At 53.7% G+C, this 21,031-nt stretch overlaps 1 protein-coding gene across 3 annotated transcripts; it reads right to left on the reverse strand.

The window, feature by feature from the left end:
• Nucleotides 1-5,371: 5,371 nt before the first annotated feature.
• On the reverse strand, nucleotides 5,372-17,125 carry H6PD (hexose-6-phosphate dehydrogenase/glucose 1-dehydrogenase). 3 transcript variants are annotated; one of them, XM_048326475.1, is made up of 7 exons: nucleotides 17,088-17,125; nucleotides 15,877-16,026; nucleotides 14,496-14,651; nucleotides 12,663-13,318; nucleotides 11,437-11,554; nucleotides 9,652-9,921; nucleotides 5,372-9,346 (listed from the first exon to the last, which is right to left on the reverse strand). In XM_048326475.1, exons 4-7 carry the CDS (start codon nucleotides 13,287-13,289, stop codon nucleotides 7,989-7,991), a joined length of 2,373 nt encoding a protein of 790 aa, XP_048182432.1. In that variant the 5' UTR covers nucleotides 13,290-13,318; nucleotides 14,496-14,651; nucleotides 15,877-16,026; nucleotides 17,088-17,125; the 3' UTR covers nucleotides 5,372-7,988. The 3 variants fall into 3 exon arrangements, with proteins under 3 accessions (XP_048182432.1, XP_048182433.1, XP_048182431.1); XM_048326476.1 differs by lacking the exon at nucleotides 17,088-17,125 and adding an exon at nucleotides 15,659-15,771 and having other exon boundaries at nucleotides 15,877-16,195; XM_048326474.1 differs by lacking the exon at nucleotides 17,088-17,125 and having other exon boundaries at nucleotides 15,877-16,195.
• Between the last annotated feature and the right edge of the window lie 3,906 nt (nucleotides 17,126-21,031).

Genomic DNA, 21,031 nt, shown 5'->3' on the forward strand with positions numbered 1-21,031 from the left:
CGCGGGGCGCAGCGGAGGCCCCGCTGCCCGGCCCCGCTGCCCGGCCCCGTTTCTGGGTGAGATCTGGGCTGCTTTAGTGCTGTTCTGCCACGCGGAAAACAGCGGCGAGTCCCGGCCGTGGCGCTGGGGATCTCCGCGCACGGTGCGGTCGCTGTGGGTCGCATCCTCGGTGGCCGCACACCGACACAGAGTTCCGCGTTTTTTCACATAAAAGGGGATCAGGAAGGGGCTGCCCAGGGAGGTGGCGGAGTGTCCGTGCCCGGAGGTGTTTAAGGAGTGCCCGGCCGTGGCACTTTGTACCGTGCTCCAGTTGACACGGTGGCGTTATGTCACAGCATGGACTCGATGATCTCAGAGGTCTTTTCCAACCTGATTGATTCTGTGATGTTTCAATCACTCCAGGGAATGTCTGTTTGCTTTTTAAAGACTCATTTGTTTACCGAAATGAACCAGGGAAGTACAATTCTCTTCATTTCAGTCTTCATTCAAAAAACAACTCTCTGGACAAATCTGACCCGGTAGGGTCCCTTTGAGATGACTAATTTTTCAGCATTTCCAGACAAAAAGAGTTGTTTTTAGCAGTACTGCTCAAGCTGCAAACCCGTGGATTGTCATAAATTCAGCAAGCCATATTGCATGGGATACCTCCAAGGACCACCTAAGAGGTGCAGGAAGTGGTGTGAGTGATTCAGGAGCTGGCAGTCTGCCATCTGAGTCAGTGTGGAATGAATGCCCCTGCATGCTGCTGGAGTTACTGTTTTTAGGGATTGGACACTGACATGGTCTTGACATTTCTCATCACTGATGGTCTTGGGGCACACGTGAAAAAAGAGCACAGTTAATTCATGTGCCCTCATTTTTGTGCCTCTGCTTCCAGAGGACTTTGCTTTCGTCGGCTGAACTCCATTTCCAGCACAGGGACCTCATTCAAACAAGGTTCACCCATAAATATGTGAGTGCCTTTTCCTTACCTACATTTTAATTGGGCAGGATACTCAGCCCTTTTTCCCCTGGCTGTGCTCCTCGTAGGGAGTGCGTAGTGAGTAGTGAGGAAGGCAGTTCCTGGGTGCATTTGTGTGCTGGATCTCTGGGGAAGAAGAAGTTATATTCTGCTGAGAGCTCAACAGACTTTTTGACACATTTCATGGGCCATGCATTGATTTACAATGTAGTTACACCAGTTCTTAGAAGATAAAAAAAACCCCTGCAGCTGCACATGGGATGAAATGAAATTGTGTGGTCCCCAGGGGACTGTAGGAACCACTGCTGGGTTATTTCTGCAGCGAGGTGGTCACAGCAGGGCATTCAGTGACAAATAACAGGGCAGGGTCCAGTGCGGAACCCACTGAGCTGACAGAAAATGTCAGAAGGAATGAATGTGGTGTGAGGGCCAAGGCAGGCAGCTACCCTGCCGAATACTCCTCTCCTCCTCACCCTTTTCAGGCCACAGAATCAAAAAATCCCTGAAGAGGACTTCAGCCAATAAAGGGGAAAAATTCTGCTGAACTCCATGGGACACTGCATGTGTGTGAAGTTGTTCATATGTGCATTCATATCTTTGCAGGACTGAGGCACTAATTTCTTGGGCATATTTTGATGTCCCTGGGGAATAGTTGCTCTATGCCAGCCACTGTGGTCCATTAAAAAAACACATTTGCATCAGATTAAATTTATTACTCTAGCTGACCAGAAACACCGGGGAGATTGTAGATACAGCACAAATATGTTCTTTCACACCCTGCAAAATAGAAATAGGAGGGTTTATGTCAAATAGATACATATTTGGGTAGCTTTTTCAAAACTACATCGCTTTGACCTGGTCCTGCTCATATTTAAGTCCCTTTTCCCCACTAATTTCAGCAGAAGTTCTTCTGCAATGTGTGTTGTGAAAGTCTCCCCCTTCAAGCTTTTTCTGCAGGATACTCTTCAGTTCTTGGACAGTTGGCCAAGCCTTGGGGGTGAGCTTCTCTGAGAGCTACTCAGTCCTGCATTTTCTTGTGTGCTGGTTCCAGGTGAGCAAGGGTTTCCTGCTCCAAGAGAGACCCCTGCTCTTTACAGCAAGAGGAGAAGTGGGGTGGAGGAGGTGTGGGAGCAGCAGGGAAGCTGGAGGAAACCAGACGTGACAAGTGCTGAAGCAGAACTTCTCAGCTTTGTGGTGGCTTCTCGCCAGATGAGATCACAGCTCCTATGGAATCTTGTCTGCTTTTATTTCCTTAGTATTTGACTTTCTTGCTTCCTTAAGAAGCAGGAATTGCTGATCTTCAATCACTCGCTTTGAACACTGCCTACATCTCAAACAACAGGACAAACAGAGGCAGAGGGGGGTGACTGACCAGGGCCAGTGCTTATGGCCTGCAATGGAATCCCTCTCAGCCTTTTTGGAGAACTGACTGGGGATGGAGCCTGGATTAGCAGAGACTTTTCCAGCTCCCATCCTTGTGAATTTATGCTAAGACTATTAAAAAGAAGGTGGGAGGAGGAATGGCTTGGCATGCCTGCTTTCTTGTGGTCAGCATCCAGCACTGTAGATTAGCTCTGGGGTCTGGAAGGGGATGAGCATCCACCATCTGAAAACTGCATCCCTTTTGAATGTCTGAAGTTAAAGATTAAAATCCTTTGGACTCCCAGCACGGACTCTGAGGCTGGAACAGACTCTGTGGATGTGCTTTATGCCTGACTGACACTGCCCTTGAAGCAGGAGGCTGGCGGACTGCAGCGACAAAGGGGATCCTATTGCCTTGCGTTCGGAGGGGGTGTACAGAGACAGGCAGGCAGAAAGCCTGGAGCTCTCTGTGCCCTGGGGAGAGCAAGGGAGAGAGAGAGCAACCACTCTGCCCGGAAACATGTACGTGCTGCATGCAGGCTGTGCCTGTGGGAATTGAGGGAGACAATGCAACAGATAGTGAACAATGAGCGTCTGTAATGTGTAGCCACGAAGCCAAAGTAACCCAGTGTGCTGCAGGATAGAGAGAGGCTGTGAAAACAGCAGCCTCACGAGGGAGAAACCCTGCCAAGCCTGCTCAGAGGACAATCAACAAACCCTCCTCAGCTGGAAGATGGGGTGGAAAAGGGAGTAAAAGAGAATGGGATGGAGGAGAATAAAGAAGCATCCCCATGGGGCACTTTGCAGGAAAAAGAAGTAGTAGTCATCTACTTTTTAGTCCCTTCTTGTAACGGGAGCACTTGGATGCAGAATTTACTCCCTGTTCTTTTTAGAGCAACCCTTACATCCCCAGCTGACTGCCCAGTTAGCTCTGAGGTACCTGTACATGACTCTCTCTCCACGAGGGGAGCACCCCTGGAAATCACAGCGATTTACTGGCTGACACGGGTCCTGCAGCTGCGGGAAGAGGCCACATCCCACACGGCTTGTGCCACCTGTGCCTGTGGGGAGACGAGCACATGGTGCCAGCCTGGGCATGGGAGGCCACTGGGAGTGGGAAAGCAGAGAAATAAGTTCCTTGCCTTCTTGATGGATGGCCACGGATGGAAAATGGTAGCAACCAGGACGATACAGGAACAGCAGCTCCCGGGAGAACAGCTGGGCAGGGAGCTCGCCGTGCCCCAGGAGCCCCGGCTCATCTCCATCCGTGCTGGTGTCAGACACAGCTGTGCTGGTCTGGGCCTCTGGAAAACGCTGCTCCGGCAGGACAGGGCTGGGAAAAGCGGCTGCCAGCAGCTCCTGCAGCACGGGCAAGCAGCACCCTCTGCTGCTGGCAGAGCTGTCTCCAGAGCTGCTCTGTGCCTGGGGGTGCTCGCAGGGAGGAGCCGCGGAAAGGCACCGCAGCGATGTCCCGTGCTGGGAGCGCAGGGGAGGTGTCCCCGCTCCCCCGGCACGGGACGCTCGCCGTGGAGCTGTGCCGCTGCCAGCGCCCTCCCGAGAAGGCTCGGGGGTGATGCGGGACCCAGGCAGCCAGATGGATCCTCGTCGCCCTTGGGTTTTTCCCCTCCCTCGTGCTGCAGACTTTTCGCTTTTCCCGAATTAAGCTTTTTAGCAGCACTCAGGTCCATCCCACAAGCACATTCCCAAATGGGATGTGCACGCCTCAGACAGACGCAGAGTGCTTGGTCTCTTCCTCCCATTTCCTCCCTCTTCCCTGAGTGAAGATGCCCTTTTCCCCAGCATCTGACTCAAGGTTTCCCTTCTTCATGCGGGCAAATATCCAAAACCACTCCCTCCGCTCCCTCTCCTCTCTTGCCCCTTTTTAGGCAATGGCCACATTTTCAATCCCATTTTTCGGGGAGAGGAAGGCAATGAACCACATCCCTGCTAAGGCAGGCAATGCATCTGGAGGTACAAATCCTGCTAAGGAGCACCCTGAGCTGTGCACAAAGCAGAAGCAGAGCACGGCACCAAAAACTTGTTTTAAAAAAGCGTTTAGACACTGAAAGTTTTGCTCCTTTTACCACCTCTGCCGCTGGTCCCTGTGTTTGGGGGGCATTCACTGTTCCTGGTACTGTTGAAGCATCTGGAGAGGGTTTGGCCGCTGAAAAGCCCCACACCCCTGGCGCTACATCAATGCCCTGCTGCAGCAGCAGCAGCCCAAGAATCCACTGCAAACCGGGTCTGTGAGGGGCAGAGCCCTTCCAGCTGCAGCCAGGGAAACCAGCACTTGTGAATCAGCAGGACTGCAGCAAGAAAGCATCTGATTTAAATCCTCCCATCCTCCCCTTGCCAGGAAAATGAAGTCTTCCCCTGGGGCACTGGGATGAAACTGCTGTGCTCCTCCTCCCCTTCCCCGGGCACGCTGTGCCTGCTCTCTCTGTGGGATGAAGGTGTCAGGTGGGATTTTCCTTTGGGTCTGGGCAGGAGCGCTTGGGAATCAGCTGGAGTGGAGGCCAGGACTCAGCTCTGGGACCTTCCACAGGGCCCTGCCAGCCCGAGTCACAGCACAGCTCCTGCTGGAACTTCAACTGCAGCCTCTCAGCTCACAGATTGATAGACTGCACTTAAAAATGCACTCCTATAAACTCTGTGTTATTAAGCAGCTCTGCACTATGGTGACAGTATCCATGGAAATGCAACTCAGGGAGTAAATGTGGATCAGGGGAGGCTTTCCTGAGGCCTGGCCATTCCAGGACCCTGCACAGCATTGGGTGATTCCATCTTCTCACCTTAAAAGGGCTTTGGCTGCTCCTTGTTTTGAAAAGTCCTGGCCTTGTCTGGATGAGACACCAAAAAAAAAAAAAAGCAAGAGTCAGAGTGAACATTTAATACTGCAGTGACATTGTCCACTATGCACAACTAAAACCCCAAAACTTCACTCACCAGGAGGACAGGGAAAAACTCTCTGGAAGAAATTAAAAGACACTTATTATTAAAAACTATTTATTTTTTATAAATATAATTCTTCATTCATTAAACAACATGAAAAGAATCACAAAACTTTACTCATGGGAAAAAGGATTTTACAATTTGATTTATAAAAGTTGATGTGAAAAATGAATTATTTCCAGCGCTAGTTTTCCGTAAGACATATAAATAATCATACCACTGAATTGTAGGAATGCACTTGACATTAAAAAAATTGATAAAAATTGGTATCAATAATCACTTACAGGAGAAACAGAGTGTAAGAAGTCACTCCATGGAGCTGCCTTTGCAAAGAAAGGTTAATACAAGCTCTCAAGAAGGTGCACACCTTCTATTAATAACTTTCCCAAAATAAAAATAGCCCTGGTTCCTTGGCCTACAGCCCAGTGGATTGCTACCATTCCTCCTCATCAGATTTGTTGCTCATTTAACCCTTTTTCCCACCCAGTCTCTCGTTCCAGTCATAAATTTTGTATATTCCAAAATATTTGGTTTTCATTTAGCAAATGCTAAGTATTAAAGAGTTTAACAGGAATTGTCTGTGTGAAAAAACCCCCACAGTTCTAAAAAATCCCCCAAACAACCCAGACAGCTCCATTCACGAAGGAAAACATGGGGAAACTTTTAATGGATTTTAATAAAATCTAGGATGAATTTTGGGGTGACCCACTAGATAGAGACTTCACAAATAAACCCTATTTTCAGCTGGAAAAGACAGTAGCTCCCTGGGAAAAAACCCATGTGCTTACTCAAAAAGTGCAAATAAACCTCTCAGTGTTTATTTCAATTATTATTGCCAAGAAAGTGTGCAAAAATAGGAAAACTCCAATGCCACAATCACCTGTGAGACAGGAATAAACTCCGGTGTTCATAACAATATAGTTACTCTCACATAGGTCAATTTTTAATTAAAACTTGTTCCCTCACACCAAACAGAAAAGAACTGGAATGAAGTTAACGTGGACATTTCTGTTTAAAAAGAAATGGTGTTTGAATTCATGGACGTACCAGACCTAAACCACCTTGCTCTGCACAGCTGCTCCAACCACTGTGGTGGATTTTGGAGCCAGTGTCTGCCAGGACACAGCCACAGAGAAAGTTATTCCAGAGAGCTCCTGGCCACGGGAGCCTGCAGTGCTCCCCTTCCTGCTGCTCTCTCTGGGCTTGGAGCTGGGGGTTAACCCTGCCTGTGACCAGGGCACACCCAGAGCAAACACCCCCAAAAGGGGGACACCAGCCATGCCAGCTGGCAAACCTGCCCAGGTAAGGCACTGCCTCAAAGGCAAATAACCCATCAGAGCATTTGGGGATGTCCTGGAAGCAGAGGACACCCCTTGTGCATGGCAGCGTTCTGGGAAGGTGAAAGTCAGAGAATTAGGAAAGGGAGAGTGGGGTCTCTGGGCACACTGGGTGTCTCCAACGCTCCCTGTGAGCAGAAGAACCACACGTCTCTATAAATTTCTGTACATTCCTATAAATTTCTGTACATTCCCACGAGCACTTTCTGTTGTCCTGTCAGAGGTGAATCTGCCAGTCCCGTGTGCCCAAGGGCTGTGCACAGAGAAAATTCCCTCCCTCCTAAGTCAGTGTCCACGAGCTCAAAGAGCACCACCACCTCCTGCCAACCCTGCAGCTCCCTCAGCGTGTGCAGCAGTGACAGATGTGTGTGCACTTTACAAAGCTGCCTCCCACAGAAACTTCACAAGCCACCAAATGATGCTGAAAGTTTCTGTTCTGAGGAGAGAAAAGTTCATTTCAGAGACTGAGACAGTTAAAGAAAACATTTCTTTGCTAGCTAAACCCAACAACTCCTCTGAGCACCAAGCTTTTCCCTCAATAATTATTGCACTGCTGGCAAACAACAGCTCTGTGAGCTGCCATATTCCTCACCCTGTCCCCATTATTTTAACAGCCTAAAAAGTGGTTTGTCTTCCTTCCCCATCCCCCGTGGTATCAGCCATCCACTTAATGAACGCAGCTAATTACTGCTCACAGGCTCAGCCTCTGCTGCTGGGCAGTTTGCAAAGGCTCAGGACTGCAGCGAGCTCACAAATCCCTGTCAGCAGTTAGGGGCCACCTGCCACAAAGGGCAGCGGGTGTCTGTGCTCCCAGGAAAGCACAGCCACAGCCAGAGCCTGGCTCCCAACGGGACGGGCTGCACGGACAAGGTTACGGATCCATGTGCACACAACCATCATTTCACTGAGACAACGACTCTGGCCCAGCCAGACTGAGCAGGGCAGGGGATGAATGTGTTATTGTTGTCTTTTAGCCTGAGAATTATATAAAATTTACATAGAAGAATTTGGCAGGCAGTTGATTTAACAAGTCTCCTGTAGTGCCTGTGAGGTAGTTACATGCCAGTAAGCACAAAGGCCTGACAGCAAAACTGAGGCACTTCAAGGTGAGGTCATTTGTCCAAAATCTCGGTCAGAACCCAGAGCAGAGCCAGAAATGCTGCTCTGGGCTCTTGGCTCCTCTTGGCTCCTCCTGGACACTGAGCCCAGCTTCCTCCAGGCTCAATGTCAGAGGTGCTGCAGGCCACGGATCTCCCAGAAGGTTGGAGGTGTCAGGGGTGAAGCCGCTGCTGACAGCAGAGGAACGTGGACACGGTGTAGGAGAATCCAGGGTGTCAAGGCCACGCAGACAAGGGAGGAGGGACATTGTGAAGGCATCACCCAAGCAGAGCTTCATAATCCACGTACCAGACCAGCTGGCCAGAGCTGGGGCTGACGCCTGAGATCGGCCACTTCCTGGGCTCGTGGCCCACTCTGCTGAGCAGGGTGGTGATGTCATGCTTGCCCTTCCCCAAAACCAGGACAAACACCTGCCTGGCCCTGTTGATGAGGGGCAGGCTGAGGCTCATCCTCTGGTGAGGTTTGACAGGGCTCTCGGTCAGCACCACGGTGGGAGCCCCTTCCAGGCCGTTCTCGGCGCGGGGGAAGAGCGAGGCCGTGTGCCCGTCCGTGCCCATCCCCAGCAGCACCAGGTCAAAGCTGGCGTTGGCCACCAGGGCCACGATGTCCTTGGCATAGAGCTCTGCTCCCCTGTCCTCCTCCACGCAGAGGCGCCGGTTGAGGTGCACGGGCATGGGGTGGATGTTGAAGTAGGGCACCCTGACGTGCTGCAGGAGGTGCCTGTGCAGGCCCAGGAAGTTGGACTCGCTGTCGGTCAGGGGCACGCAGCGCTCGTCCACCAGCCAGACGTGAGTGTGCTTCCAGGGGAAGCCGTAGTGGTGCCTTGCCAGCCGCTGGAACAGCACCACGGGGCTGGAGCCGCCCGACAGCGCCAGGTGGAACTGCCCAGAGCGAGCCACGCTCCTCACTGCTGCCTCCTCCATGTCGGATGCCAGCTGGGAAATCAGGTCCTCAGCCCACGCTGAGACCAGGGGACTTTGCCGAAATTTGGACTGGATTGCCCTGAAATCACTTGGCATCTGCCCACTGGGGTTCAGCAGCTCCGCTGGCTCTGCCAGGGTGAACGCCACTCCCCCGCTCACCATCTCAAAGTCCAGGAGGTGCTGGTTCTCCACGCCCCCGGGGTAGAGGCGTGGGGGCTGGCGGGAGGTGCTGTCCAGCAGAGGTGTCCAGAAGGCCCAGGAGGCGAGCAGGTTCTCCGTGGTGATGAAGAAATCCTTCCTGCCGTGGTAGATGTGGGAGATGAGGACAGAATATGCATCTCTCTCTTTCACAGGGCTGTACATGTAGAAATCAGACAGTGGCTGTCCGAAGACGTGCAGGTCTGACCGAGCCTCTGCTTCTTTCCAACTGTCTTTGGGCATGACAGGCTGGAAGAGGTTCCTGCTCACCAGCACCGCAGGGGTGTTGAGTGCACCGTGCCCGAAGTGGAAGATGATCTGTTTGGGTTTACATTGGCTGTGCCCTGCATCCCTCAGAGCGCCACTCTGAGTGCAGTAGGCCCTGTTCTTGAAGAGCACACGGGCGTAACCCACCCGTTCATCCAGAGCCTTCCCGGAGGTGAGGAGGAAGGGGACCCCTTCCCAGCGCAGGCTGTTGCTGCAGATCAGCACTCCTGGAACGACAGAGATCCCAGCTACCATCCCACACGTGGACAGCAGGCGCTCCCGGGGGTCCCCATCACCTGCCCATTACTGTCCCTCCTCAGCTCCCAGAAATCCTGGGTCATTAGTCAACTGACATGACAACAGCGTTATCCTGTCCAGCTCCCAGCTACCACGTCAGTGGATGCCTGGACACATCCCTGAGTCAGCAGTGAGGTCCAGAGCCATGGAGCTGGTACTGCACGCAAGGACTCGCATCTCCTGCTCTCCTCAGCTCTGACTGCTCCCCTTGCCAGGGCCCAGCCCAAACTCTCACCTGCAAAGGTTGGTGTGGTGCTGACGTAGCCCCGTGCCTCCTGCAGCTCCTCCTGCACCTGGCTGTCGTAGGCCTGGTACTGCCCCAGCACGGCACTGCTCCTCTCCAGGCCCCACAGCGACTGGAACGCCTGCAGCTTGTGCTGCACCACCTCGTGGGCACTGCTCACGTTGGCGGGGAGCTCCATGATCAGGAACATGAGGGCCTCGGTGAGGTGGTTCTGCAGCACGTCCCGGATGACCCCGTACTGCTCGTAGAAGCTGGTGCGGCCTGGGCACAGTGAGGAGGCAAAATGCTGCTCAGGTGATGTGCTTCCCTTGTCTGCATTATAGCTCCAAGCTCCTCTCCTCCCCACCCAACGATTAACCTGAAGCAATCAAGCTCAGGGAAGCTGTGGATGTCCCACCACGGGATGTGTTCAAGGTGTGGTTGGACAGAGCTCTGGGCAACCTGTCCCAGTGGAAGCTGTCACTGCTTGTAGCAGGACTAGATGGTTTTCCTGTCCTCAGAAGGCTCTGGCTGAGCCATACCCTCTGGAGACAAAATTTCGTGCACAAAGCCATGCTTCCCTTTCCCTGCCTGGCTTCTCATGAGGTGGGAACAGTGGGAGAAGGACAATGCACTTCTGGAGTGACTCAAGGCTGTGTGTCACCAGGAGCAGGCTGCATCACGACCACAGGCTTCCCCTATTGACTGATAATTTATCTCCCCTGCTCTAATCCAAAGGCACACTCATTAATGGAATCAATGCTGCAGACTTGCTGGGAGCCAGGCTGCCAGCTGAAGCTGCACAGAGGAAAAAAGATATCAAATGAAAAATCACCAAGTTGTTCAGAGAGGGGAGGGCACAGGGAGTAGCTGGGGCTGTGCACAGACAATGCTGTTCTCCCTGAACCTCTCTGCAGTGCATCCCTCTCCCACAAACAGGCTCAGATGAGCTCTGAGCTGCCAAACCAAAGACTTCTCCAAGTTTGATAAAATTGCATTAATTGAGTTGGTGATGGCTGGGGGAGGGAGGCAGAGGTAAAGTGAGTGGGGGAGCAATCCTGATGGTGCAGAGCCCAGGGCACCTGCCGTGCCCAGAAGTGCTGCGGGTGGCAGCCCAGCTGGGAGCTTTGTGCTGAGCACTGCAGAGGGGATGCTGCAGCATTGCAGGGAGGCAGTGCAGCCATGTCCTTCAGCAGGAGACCCACGCTACCACTCCGGGCTGGGACTGTCTCTGCAGTGCTCTTCCTACTACAGAGAGGCAGGGAAAGAACCAGGCACACAAACCCAGACTGACCCAGGGACCCGAAACATCCAGGCAGGAGATGCATGAGCACCTCCCAAAGAACAGCACAAAGGCACACTCAGGGTGAGCCTGGTGTCTGACAGGACAGCAACACAAAAGGCTTGTTGTTACAACAACCAGATTACTGCTGCACTGAGCTGAAGTGGCCTTAGACTGCATCAGTTCCAAATCTAGTGCTGTTTACCAAGAATTAGCATAGAAAGGCCAGCAGTGCCCCCAGAGCTCTGCAGCAGAAAACGGTGGGGGTTCTGCCCCTGCTCCCAGATGAACTGCAAAGGGATTTTTTCTCAGAGGCAGCAACACAACCTGGAAGTCAGCACAGGAAGTGTAGGACAGACCCTCTCTGCTTCCAGGGAGCAACACAACATTCACCTGTTCCTTTTTTATTTCTGTACCAGTACCACCTCAAGGGCCACCTCCCCACAATGAATGAACCTACCAGTTCTCCTTCCCCCTCACTCACCCTGCACACTCTGCACACTCGCCTCACCAACCTTTAGCATCCACAGTCTCCTTCAAGACAATCTCCACTCTTTCCACATGATGTTGGTTCCAAACTGGGTCCAGAAACTGTCGGTTCTGATCCCGAAAAGGCAGGATATGGGCTACAGCCTGCAAAGGGAAAAATTCAAAGACCCAATAAAAACTCAGCAGATTCCCACAGTGCCTCTGCCTCACTGCCCCATCCAGCAGACAGGCAGCAGAGCAGAGTGGGTCAGAGAAGAGAAAAGCAGCAGGAAAGCCTGCAGTGATGCACACTGGGGTCACCAGTGACTGTCCAGAGCAGACATTGAAGGTCTTTCTGAGGCATTTTGAGGTTTCATGTGAAAAGGCTGAACTACAAACTGCAGAGCACTCAGTTTGTATCTGTCAGAGGACAAAGGGCTGAGTCAGGCCATTCTGGGACTAAAGCAAGGTTCCGAAGTGCTGAAATACATCAGTTCAGGTGCTTACACCACTAAAGACATCTGCTCTTTTGGGGAGACAAAATAAACCCCCAAAAACAAAACAGAAGAAATCCCCCCTCTTAGTGGAGATGCTCTCCTTGCAGCTGGACATGCAACTTCTCAGTAAAACCTGTCCAGTGCTGTGGCTGAACAGGCTGCCTTTAAAGTGTGACATCACATTCCTGTGGCACAAGGATGGCATGTCCTTGAGCACGTTCCCTCTGGGGCAGTGCAGCTCCACATCCTTCCAGCCCAGAGTGGAGCACAGGGCAGGAAGAAACCTCCCCCTAAGCATCCCACAGAACTACCATCCCATCAGCTCCTTATCATATCAAATGAAGGCGTGCTTTCAGAAGCCATGGCTAAGCAGAGAGCCCTGTGTGTAATGAGATGTGGAGCTGTGAGAGGACAGGTGCTGCTTACTCAGCGAAACCAAAGCCCTGACCTTGGGCAGGACACCAGAGGAGTTCTGCATCTCTGCTCCAGGCACACAGAGCCCAGCCCTACACCCTGGCCCCGCTCTGCAGAAGGGACCCTCACCACTCCAACAGCAGGAAGCCCTGCTCTGGCCTGCATATTCCCTCTACTCTCTCAGCAGCACAGGACAGAGAAACAGGACAGGATTCCAGGAGCAAATGGAGGCTCTGGATCACACTGACAGGCTCTGCCTGGATTTGGGAGGGGAACAACACTCTCATCAGATGCAGAACTGACCCCCAGGAGTCTCCCAGGCACTGAGCCCCTCAGCCTGGCAGGGGCTGTGTGCTGCTCACCTGCTTGCCCAGGTAATGGTCCACCCGGTACATCTCCTCCTCCCTGAAGAAGCCTGCCAGCTCTGCTGCCAGCTGCTGGGCCGACTGCAGGTCGTGGCCAAAGGGCTTCTCCAGCACCACGCGCAGCCAGGCCCCGGCCGGGGGCCGGCAGCTGCTGTTGATGTGCCGGGCAATCTCTGTGTAGGCAAACGGGGGCACTGAGAAGTAGAAGATCCTCCCAGCCTCCTTCAGCCCCTCCTGGCGAAGCAGGGTCTCAATCTCTCTGCTCAGAGCTGTGTAGTTTTCGGCAGTCTTTAGCTGGTGGTACTGGCTCAGCTTCAGGAACTGGTCCTTGAGCACAGCACACCTGTTGGGAGCCTCGTCTGGGGGACAGGACAGCTTCTTCAGCACGTCAAACATCAGCCTCTGCCCTGGCTCCAGCGCTGCCAGGGCAGCCCCATGGAATGTGAAGCTGTGGCCACTGCTCACTTGGTCCATGTAGAGCTGGAATAGACCCTGCCACAAATACTTCTTGGCCAAATCACCCGTGGCTCCCAGCAAGACCACGGAGATGTGGCCCTGGGATGCTTCAGCTGGGGATGGGAAGGCTCCCACAAACAACACCATGAACAGGACCCTTCCCAGCATCTTGGGGAGAAGAGGTAGAGCCAGGAACACTAAAGATCAGGAATAAAAACCAAAATCAATCCATGTTGTAGCGCTGCAGAACACAACACAAGGTACCTGCTTTCCCCTGGCTGAAGAGCCAGGGGCTCCTGCCTGGATCCTCCACCCAACAGCCTCTCCTCCCCTCCAGGATCTGAATCAAGGCAGTAATTTGGGTTCTCGACAAGGCTGCAGCCTCCTACTGCACCAGAAGTGGAAGGCAGTGTGTGCTGAAGGTCTTTGGGCAGCACATGCACAGTTCCACAGCTTTGCACCGGGAATCTGAAACCCATTTTCATACAGATCTCAGAGCTGCCCACAAAGGAACACACGTGCCTGCATACTGAGCACATGTGCCTGCACACTGGATCCTGCTTCCAACGTCCTGTTTGGGACTTTGCTCAAACAGTGCTGTGCTGTCTTGGCACGGCTTCATGTCAACATTGTCAGAGCAGCTCAGGGACAAACATGACCACTGGCAGTCCCAGGCTCTTCTCCTTCCACTTAATGACTCGTGCACCACCACTGAACTGGGTTCTAATGGCTACTGGGAGACTGGTGTGATAAAACAACTCTGGGGAAGAAGTTTAGTCCTCAGATTGATGTGAGCCACTCAAGATGCTGCCTCACCGTGGCTGTGTCTGTGGCCAGGTGACAGCCTGGGGTTTGTGTTCTGCCTCCTGTAACCTCCACCACTGAAGAGCAGATCCTGTTCTGGCCTTCTCCACTCAGTGCCCATTCAAACCACTGCAGCCAGGACAAAAAGTCTCTTTGTTCACGCTTACTTATTCAAAATAAAGTTGTTTTTAAGAGAAAAGACAAATTTAGCGCTTACACTGAGACACACAGCAATGACTTTGCAGCTCAAGAGATGTAATGCTACTGAGGAGAGGTTTAGTCACCCCTACAGGAGTGACTAAACCACCGTGCTGTTCTCATTCCATCAGGTATTATTTCAGGAGCTCTCACACTGGCTATCTCCTTCCCTTAATTCCATTCTCTGAAGTTGTGTTTAGTTGGAGCAGAGCCTTCGCAGCACACAAGGTTATTAACTTCTTTAAAAACTTGGAGCTCTGGTCAATAAATTAGGATAACTAAATAATTACAAGGAACATCTGGATATCTCTCCCTGTCTGCAGCTTGAACTGGTCTGTAGAAGTCTTGTGTCTCTCTCTCCAGCAGACTCACCTGTAACACAGAAGCTTTAGAGACCACGGTGGCAAAAGCAGCTGGAAATTCTTCTCCTGCACAGCCTCTCCCAGTGCAGATCTCCCTCCTCCTGTGACCGGGTGTCCCTGATCAATGGTCAGGTGAACAGGACAGATAAGGCAGCTCGTTCCCTTCCTGGGAAAGGGGAGGAAAGACCCAGTGACAACAGAGGAAAAAGCAAACGTGCCTGAGCCAGCAACGCCCCAGCACATCCCAGCTCTCAGTGCAGCCCCACTGGCTGCGCTGAAGCTGTTGGCTGCTGTTTGTGAGCAGGTGAAGCACAGGCATGTGTGCTAATTCCTGCTCCCAGAGAGCTACAAGGTATAATGCTGTCTGCGAGTTTAACTCATCTCTCCAGCCCTCTGTTGTGGCTTTCTCCCCTCCCTCCCTTCCTTCTGCACGATTTGAGCTCCACAGACCCACTGAAGGAATCCAGCCACCAGCGCTGCAAAGGGGCACAAGTGTGGCTCCTGAGGCTTTGCCTGCAGTACAAACGATTGTTTGGTTTCCCACCCCCTGCTGTGGGGTTATAACACAGATGACAAAGTTTCTCAGAGCAATAAAGTGGTATTTACTCTTCAACCTTTGTTCCAGGAACCAGAGGCCTCTGACACACTGCCCGCTGCGCCCGGGCAGCCCTGCTGTGCTGCAGCCAGGAGCAGGTACCCCCTGAGGAATGGGGAGGGTCTGGGTGGGCCATGCTTCTCCAGACCCACGGAAAAGAGGGAATTAGTCAAGGCACTTCCTGGCAGAGTCAGCCAGTCACGTGTATTCCCAAACCAACGGAGAGCCAGTTTCACAACCCTCCCAATTGCAAAATATTGAGCTACACTGCACAGAATAAGCTCAGTAAACGCAGCAGTGTTTGTTTACTGCTTTCATATCAGCGAATCACCACTGCTCACATTAAAAAACAATACTCCAAAAATCCCCCAGCCAGCCAGAAAAAAGTAAGGCTTCAGGAAAAAATTCCTGGGCCCGATCCACATAAAACATGTAAGAGCTTAGCCCAGCAGTCAGACTGTGCATTCCCTTGCACAGCCACTGGAGCTCCAGGTTGACAGGAACTCCTTTCAGGTCTTCATAGAAAAAATGCAAAAGGTATTTTTTGTTACTGTTGTATCCCCACTAAAAATAATTACCAGATGCACAGCCAAAAGAGCTGGACTTTGAGGATCCTTGTGGGTCCCTTCCATCTGAGGATATTCTATGATTCTATGATAAATGCAGCATGGCCTGGGGCTCCCACAGGACTCTGCACAGGTAACACACGAAGGAAAGGGTTCTGAGATTCTTTGAGAACTGGGCAAACCATACTGGTCTTCTGCATATGCAAACATTAGGGCAGCAATGATCTCACCATCAGCTTCTGGAAAAGTCCAAGGCTTAATGAGAAGACTCGCATTAAGAGCAAGCTGAGAGATGCACGAATTCGTGTTCGGCCCTTCTGGCTCTGACTCAGCCTCACTCCGTGTGCTCCGGCATCGTGACAGCAGCTGCTTCCAAAACCCTGGAGAAGCAGGACAGGGGGACCCTGAGAAAGCCACGCCAGTGCGTGGGCAGCGCGGAGTCCGAGGGATGAGCTCACGAGTGACAGCGGCTGCCACAGCCCCGAGCACCGGGAGGGACCGGACACCGGGAGGGGACCGAGCACCGGGAGGGGACCGGACACCGGGAGGGGACCGGACACCGGGAGGGGACCGAGCACCGGGAGGGGACCGGACACCGGGAGGGGACCGGACACTGGGAGGGGACCGAGCACCGGGAAGGGACCGGACACCGGGAGGGGACCGGACACTGGGAGGGGACCGAGCACCGGGAAGGGACCGGACACCGGGAGGGGACTGGACACCGGGAGGGGACCGGACACCGGGAGGGACCGAGCACCGGGAGGGGACCGAGCACCGGGAGGGGACCGAGCACCGGGAAGGGACCGGACACCGGGAGGGGACCGGACACCGGGAGGGGACCGAGCACCGGGAGGGACCCGAGCACCGGGAGGGGACCCGAGCACCGGGAGGGACCGAGCACCGGGAGGGGACCGGACACCGGGAGGGACCCGGGCCCGGCGCTGGAGCTCCGCCAGCCCCGCGCACCGGGAAGGCCGGGCCGGGCATCGAGGCCGCGGGCAGCGGGGCTGCGGGCAGCGGGGCTGAGGGCACCGCGGCAGCGGGGCCGAGGGCAGTGGGGGAGGCGCGGGCTGAGCGGGGCCGGCAGCGGGCGGTGCCCGCAGGGAGGGGGCGGACCGGGGCTGCGCCGCGCTGCCGCTGCCCCAAACACCTCTGTCCGTGCCTCCCCCTCGCCGGGGGCCGGGAGCACCCCCGCTCCGTCCCCGCATCCCCGCTCCGGCCCCGCATCCCTCCCGCGGCCACGCGCGGAGCTCCGGCCGCCCACGCGGTGCCGGAGCGGGGAGGCCGATGCGCGGTGCCGCAGGGCAGCTCAGAGCGGGGCCCGGGCTGACCCCTCCCCGGCCCGGGCTGACCCCTCCCCGGCCTGAGCTGACCCCTCCCCGGTCCGAGCTGACCCCTCCCCGGCCCGGGCTGACCCCCGGCCCCGCCGCCCCCCGCTCACCTCCCGCCCACCGCACCGCGCCGGCGGCGGCGGGCCCGACACAGCGCCCCGCCCGCCGCGCGCCGCGCCCCGCCCACCCGGCCGAGACTCTGTGGTTGGCGGCGGCTGGTGCCGGGCGGCGGCGCTCGGGAGGGAGAAAAATCCTGCAGGGCTGAGAGGGACACAGGGACACAGGGACACAGCCCCCCGGGGGGACACGGACCCCGCCCGGACACCGCTGGGCACCGGTGCTGGGAATGCGTCTGAACACTGGGCAGGCGCCCGGACACGGGGCTCGCACCCTTTTCCCGCCTGGGGGTTGCATCAGGCGTGTCCCCGGATGGGTGCGTGGTGCGTTCTCCACCGGGTGTCCGGGCTGGAAATGTTCGGAATGCACCATTACAGCAAAACCTTGACCGAAACCAGGGCTTTGGTCACCTTCCAGGCCAAGCTCGATGTGGCATGAGCAACCCGGCTGAGTGGAAGGGGTCCCTGCGCATGGCAGGGGGTTGGAACAAGATGAGCTTTAAGCACCCCTCCAACCCAAACCATTTCATGATTCTGTGATTCATTCTAAAAGAAAAATGATCTGCTTTCCCCAGCTGAGTGGCTGTTCTAATTTTATACCTATATCTGTAGGTGTATTTGTCTACAGCCCTTGCGTTGCTTTGTGTCCTGAAATGACTCTGGCATCCCCCTGCTAACCACACGCGTGCCCTCAGCTCCAGTCCTGTGCTTTCTGAACGGAGGAATTATCTTGTGAACCTCCTGGGGTGCGTTTCAGATCAGCCTGACAGTGCTTTTAGGCACCTCAGGCTTTGTGAAGGCAGGCGGAGTGATCAGAGGCAGACAGGAGAGGAGCGGAGGAAAGGTGTCTTTGCACGTGTGTGGCAACAGCAAGGAGCTGTAAAGCAGACTCGGACTGTTAAACAGCTGTAACCGCACTCCAGAACGGATGGCATCACATTCCTTGGCAACACACACCGTTCCTGCTGTCTTTTCCACTCCAAGGTCTCCAATTATTTAATACAGGTAGATACACTTTACCCCCACCGCTTTACAGGTGGGGAAACTGAGCCACCTTGGCAGAACTGGGCACAGAGCTGGGGCAGCTTCCTGCTGGGGCTGGTAACTGAGAGATGAAATTGTACCAAACACAAGCCTTGCATTATATTTGAGATATATATATATATACATTTTGAGCAATCTGGTCAAGAGGAACGTCCTGCCCATGGCGGAGGCTGGAGCCAGGTGATCTTTAAGGTCCTTTCCAGCCCAGCCCATTCCATGCTTCTGTGACATAACTCTGAATTTTATTCACAGTATAATTTCGATTCTGCAGCTTCCGCCGACCTGCTCCGGGCGTTATTCCCGCAGCACGTGTGAGAGCCCCTGCGAGGCACTGCAGAGGTCAGAGCGGCACCGTGCGAGCCCGGTTTGTCTGGAGCCGGGTCCGGATTCGGGAGGAGGGGGCTGCAGCGAGCCCTGCTGCTCGCCCACCGTGCTTTGTGATTCCACCCATGCTGCTGATGCAGCTTTGGGCTGGCTGCGTCCAGAGTGATGCTGAACCCAGCATGGGATCCATCACAGGCACAGCACAAAGGATGCAACTGAACAAACCAAACTGGGTGAGGGGACCAGTGACGCATCTGAACGGGCCAGCTGGACAGATAGCCCGGGTCTGGAGATGTCCCTTCGCCGCTCCGTGTGACAGGACTACACAGCACATTCAGCGAGCAGCTCAGGGGAAGCAGTGCTGCATCCCACAGCTCTGTGTTTAACCCATGAATGGCCTGGTGACAAAGCTCGGCTCTCAGAAGCTCCCTGGGCCTGTTTGGGCTCAGCAGCTGCGAGAGCAGGTTCATGGGGGTCCCCTCCTGAAATCTGTGTTCTGCTCTGGAAGAAAAAGGGGGTTTGCCACCTGCTTTAGCAGAAACCATTGAAGAACAAATCTCCCTGCTGCATATTTCTGGCACATGGAATGAGATGAACAGCTGAGGCCCTGGTCACTTAAGCTTGTTATTATTATAGACAGAGCTGGAAGTTGGGAGTAGCAGCAGTTGTTTAACATCTTCTGTTGAGAGACCGTGTTTTCAGCTAGTTATATGATGCCAAACTTTAAATATGGAGGCTGAAATTGTAGGGGTGGTTTGCTTTATGCAGTAATTTTTTGGAAAACTGAAAAAAAAAAAATAGTGCAGCTATTTCTGAGCTGAAGGTCAGAAGATAAAATAGGTTTTTTGACCATGTTAAAAATATCTCAGCTGTTTCGTTAAGGAGCTCTAACATCTCATAATTTGGGACAAGTAAGATTTTGTGAGGATGATGGTTTGGATCAGAATGTGCTTTTGTCAGAGCCTTTTCAGACTTCCTCAGCTGCATGTGCCTTTAAGGGAAAAAGGTCCAGTGTGACAGATGAGACATGTGATGCCAATAAAGGAATAAAAGGCAGCTAGCAAGGAAAGGGGCCTTAAGGAGACAGATGTTCTACAAGCAAATAAAAGCTCTATAGGAAAAAGAGCTGCTCTGGGTGGTGTTTAAAGATGGTGTTTGAGAGGAGGAAGCATTAGGCTGGAGAGAGCAGCTTATCAATTCAGAGCCTCTATAAACCCTGGGCAGTGGCTGTGTTTTGGCATTGCAGTGGAAATCTGTTCCACAGCAAGGGGTTCTTTCTTTAGGAGTGGGGAAAACAATGAAAAAAGTGAGTTTGCTGCAGTGGGGCTTTGTTGCCCTTTGGTGTTGCAGCTGCAGACCCAACTCGAGGTGTGGAGAGGTGACACTGAGCTGGGCTGGGGTTTGCACTGCTCTGAAGGGGCAAAGTGTGCTTCAGGAGAGCAAGATTTTGGTGAGGTAACCTTAGAGGAAACTTGCCTGATACCTGCCAAATTTATCAGCCTTTGCAAAGGCATTTACTGCCAATGAACTGGAGAGGTGGCTGTAAATGACAGAGTAATTTCTGGGGATGCTTCAATTCCTTGGTTCTCGTGTGCTGCTCTGTGAGCTGGGAGCCCTGTTTGGTGCTGCTGCTGCTGCAGAGCTAGTGGAGCTGGGTCACTGGCTGTGCTGGGGGATGAGCTTCCAGGAAAGCTCTCAAGTTCTGGGCTATCAAGTTCACATGGCTTTGAGTAAGGCTGTTAACTTCTGCTGTGAAGCAATAAAGAACAGCTGTACAGCAGCTGGGGTTCTTAGAAAATGAAATTACTGCCTTGTGGCTTCTCGAAAACCAGACTGTAGAAATGATAACAGCAGCTCCTAAACTGGTGTGGGGGAGAATAAGGAAGAGGGGCTTTGTTATGGCTGCTGGGGCAAGTGAACACCTTACCTGCCTAACGAGTTCTGGAGCGTGGAGCTGGTTTGTGGTTAGGTGTGCTCAGCCTGACAGGGAGAAATCTCCAGTTTAAGAAGTTTAGATTTAAATGCTTTGGCCTGTTTGGTATTAACCAGTGCCCCTTCTGTGCATCCAAACTACGTTCAGAGGCTGGAAAGCTGATCCACACAGGAGCAGCATTCCCAAGACCCCTCTGCTCTGGTGTTCTGCGTGGACAGCTCAGCTCTTAAAGAGCTTAGCATCAAAGTACAGCTGAGACACTCCAAGGTGAGAGAGTATTAGAGTAATGATGCCTCTTAAGAGCTTTTGTTTCTATTGTTTGTTGGCTTTCCTCTCCAGACTGTGGCTTTTAAACGGCAGAACCCATGTCCACGGAGTGCCTCTGGGGTGTGCAGCTGGAGTGGGGAGTGAACACTGCAGCCTTGCTGTGAGGCTGGAGGGGATGGCATTGCTGGCTCCTTCCATCCCCTCTCTGCTGCTTCCCCAGCCAGTCATGGCACTAAAGCCTGACTTAGTGCCCGCTGAAAAGCCCTGTCACCGGGACTAGGGGAGCCGTGCTGTGCTGGGTGGGGTGCAGTCTGGCACCCTGCAGCACCCGGGGTGCAGCTGGCACTGAACACTCCATAAAAGCAGTGAC

The sequence above is a fragment of the Corvus hawaiiensis genome, chromosome 22 (assembly GCF_020740725.1).
Source record: "Corvus hawaiiensis isolate bCorHaw1 chromosome 22, bCorHaw1.pri.cur, whole genome shotgun sequence".
NCBI lineage: Eukaryota > Metazoa > Chordata > Aves > Passeriformes > Corvidae > Corvus > Corvus hawaiiensis.

Excerpts from the sequence above, each read along its gene's own strand:
- H6PD (XM_048326475.1), bottom strand. The coding sequence starts at position 13,289 with ATGCTGGGAAGGGTCCTGTTCATGGTGTTGTTTGTGGGAGCCTTCCCA. Across the intron at positions 11,555-12,662 it reads ACCATTACCTGGGCAAGCAG|GCTGTAGCCCATATCCTGCC; the intron begins GTGAGCAGCACA and ends TTCCCTTTGCAG. Across the intron at positions 9,347-9,651 it reads CACCACACCAACCTTTGCAG|GAGTGCTGATCTGCAGCAAC; the intron begins GTGAGAGTTTGG and ends CTGTCGTTCCAG.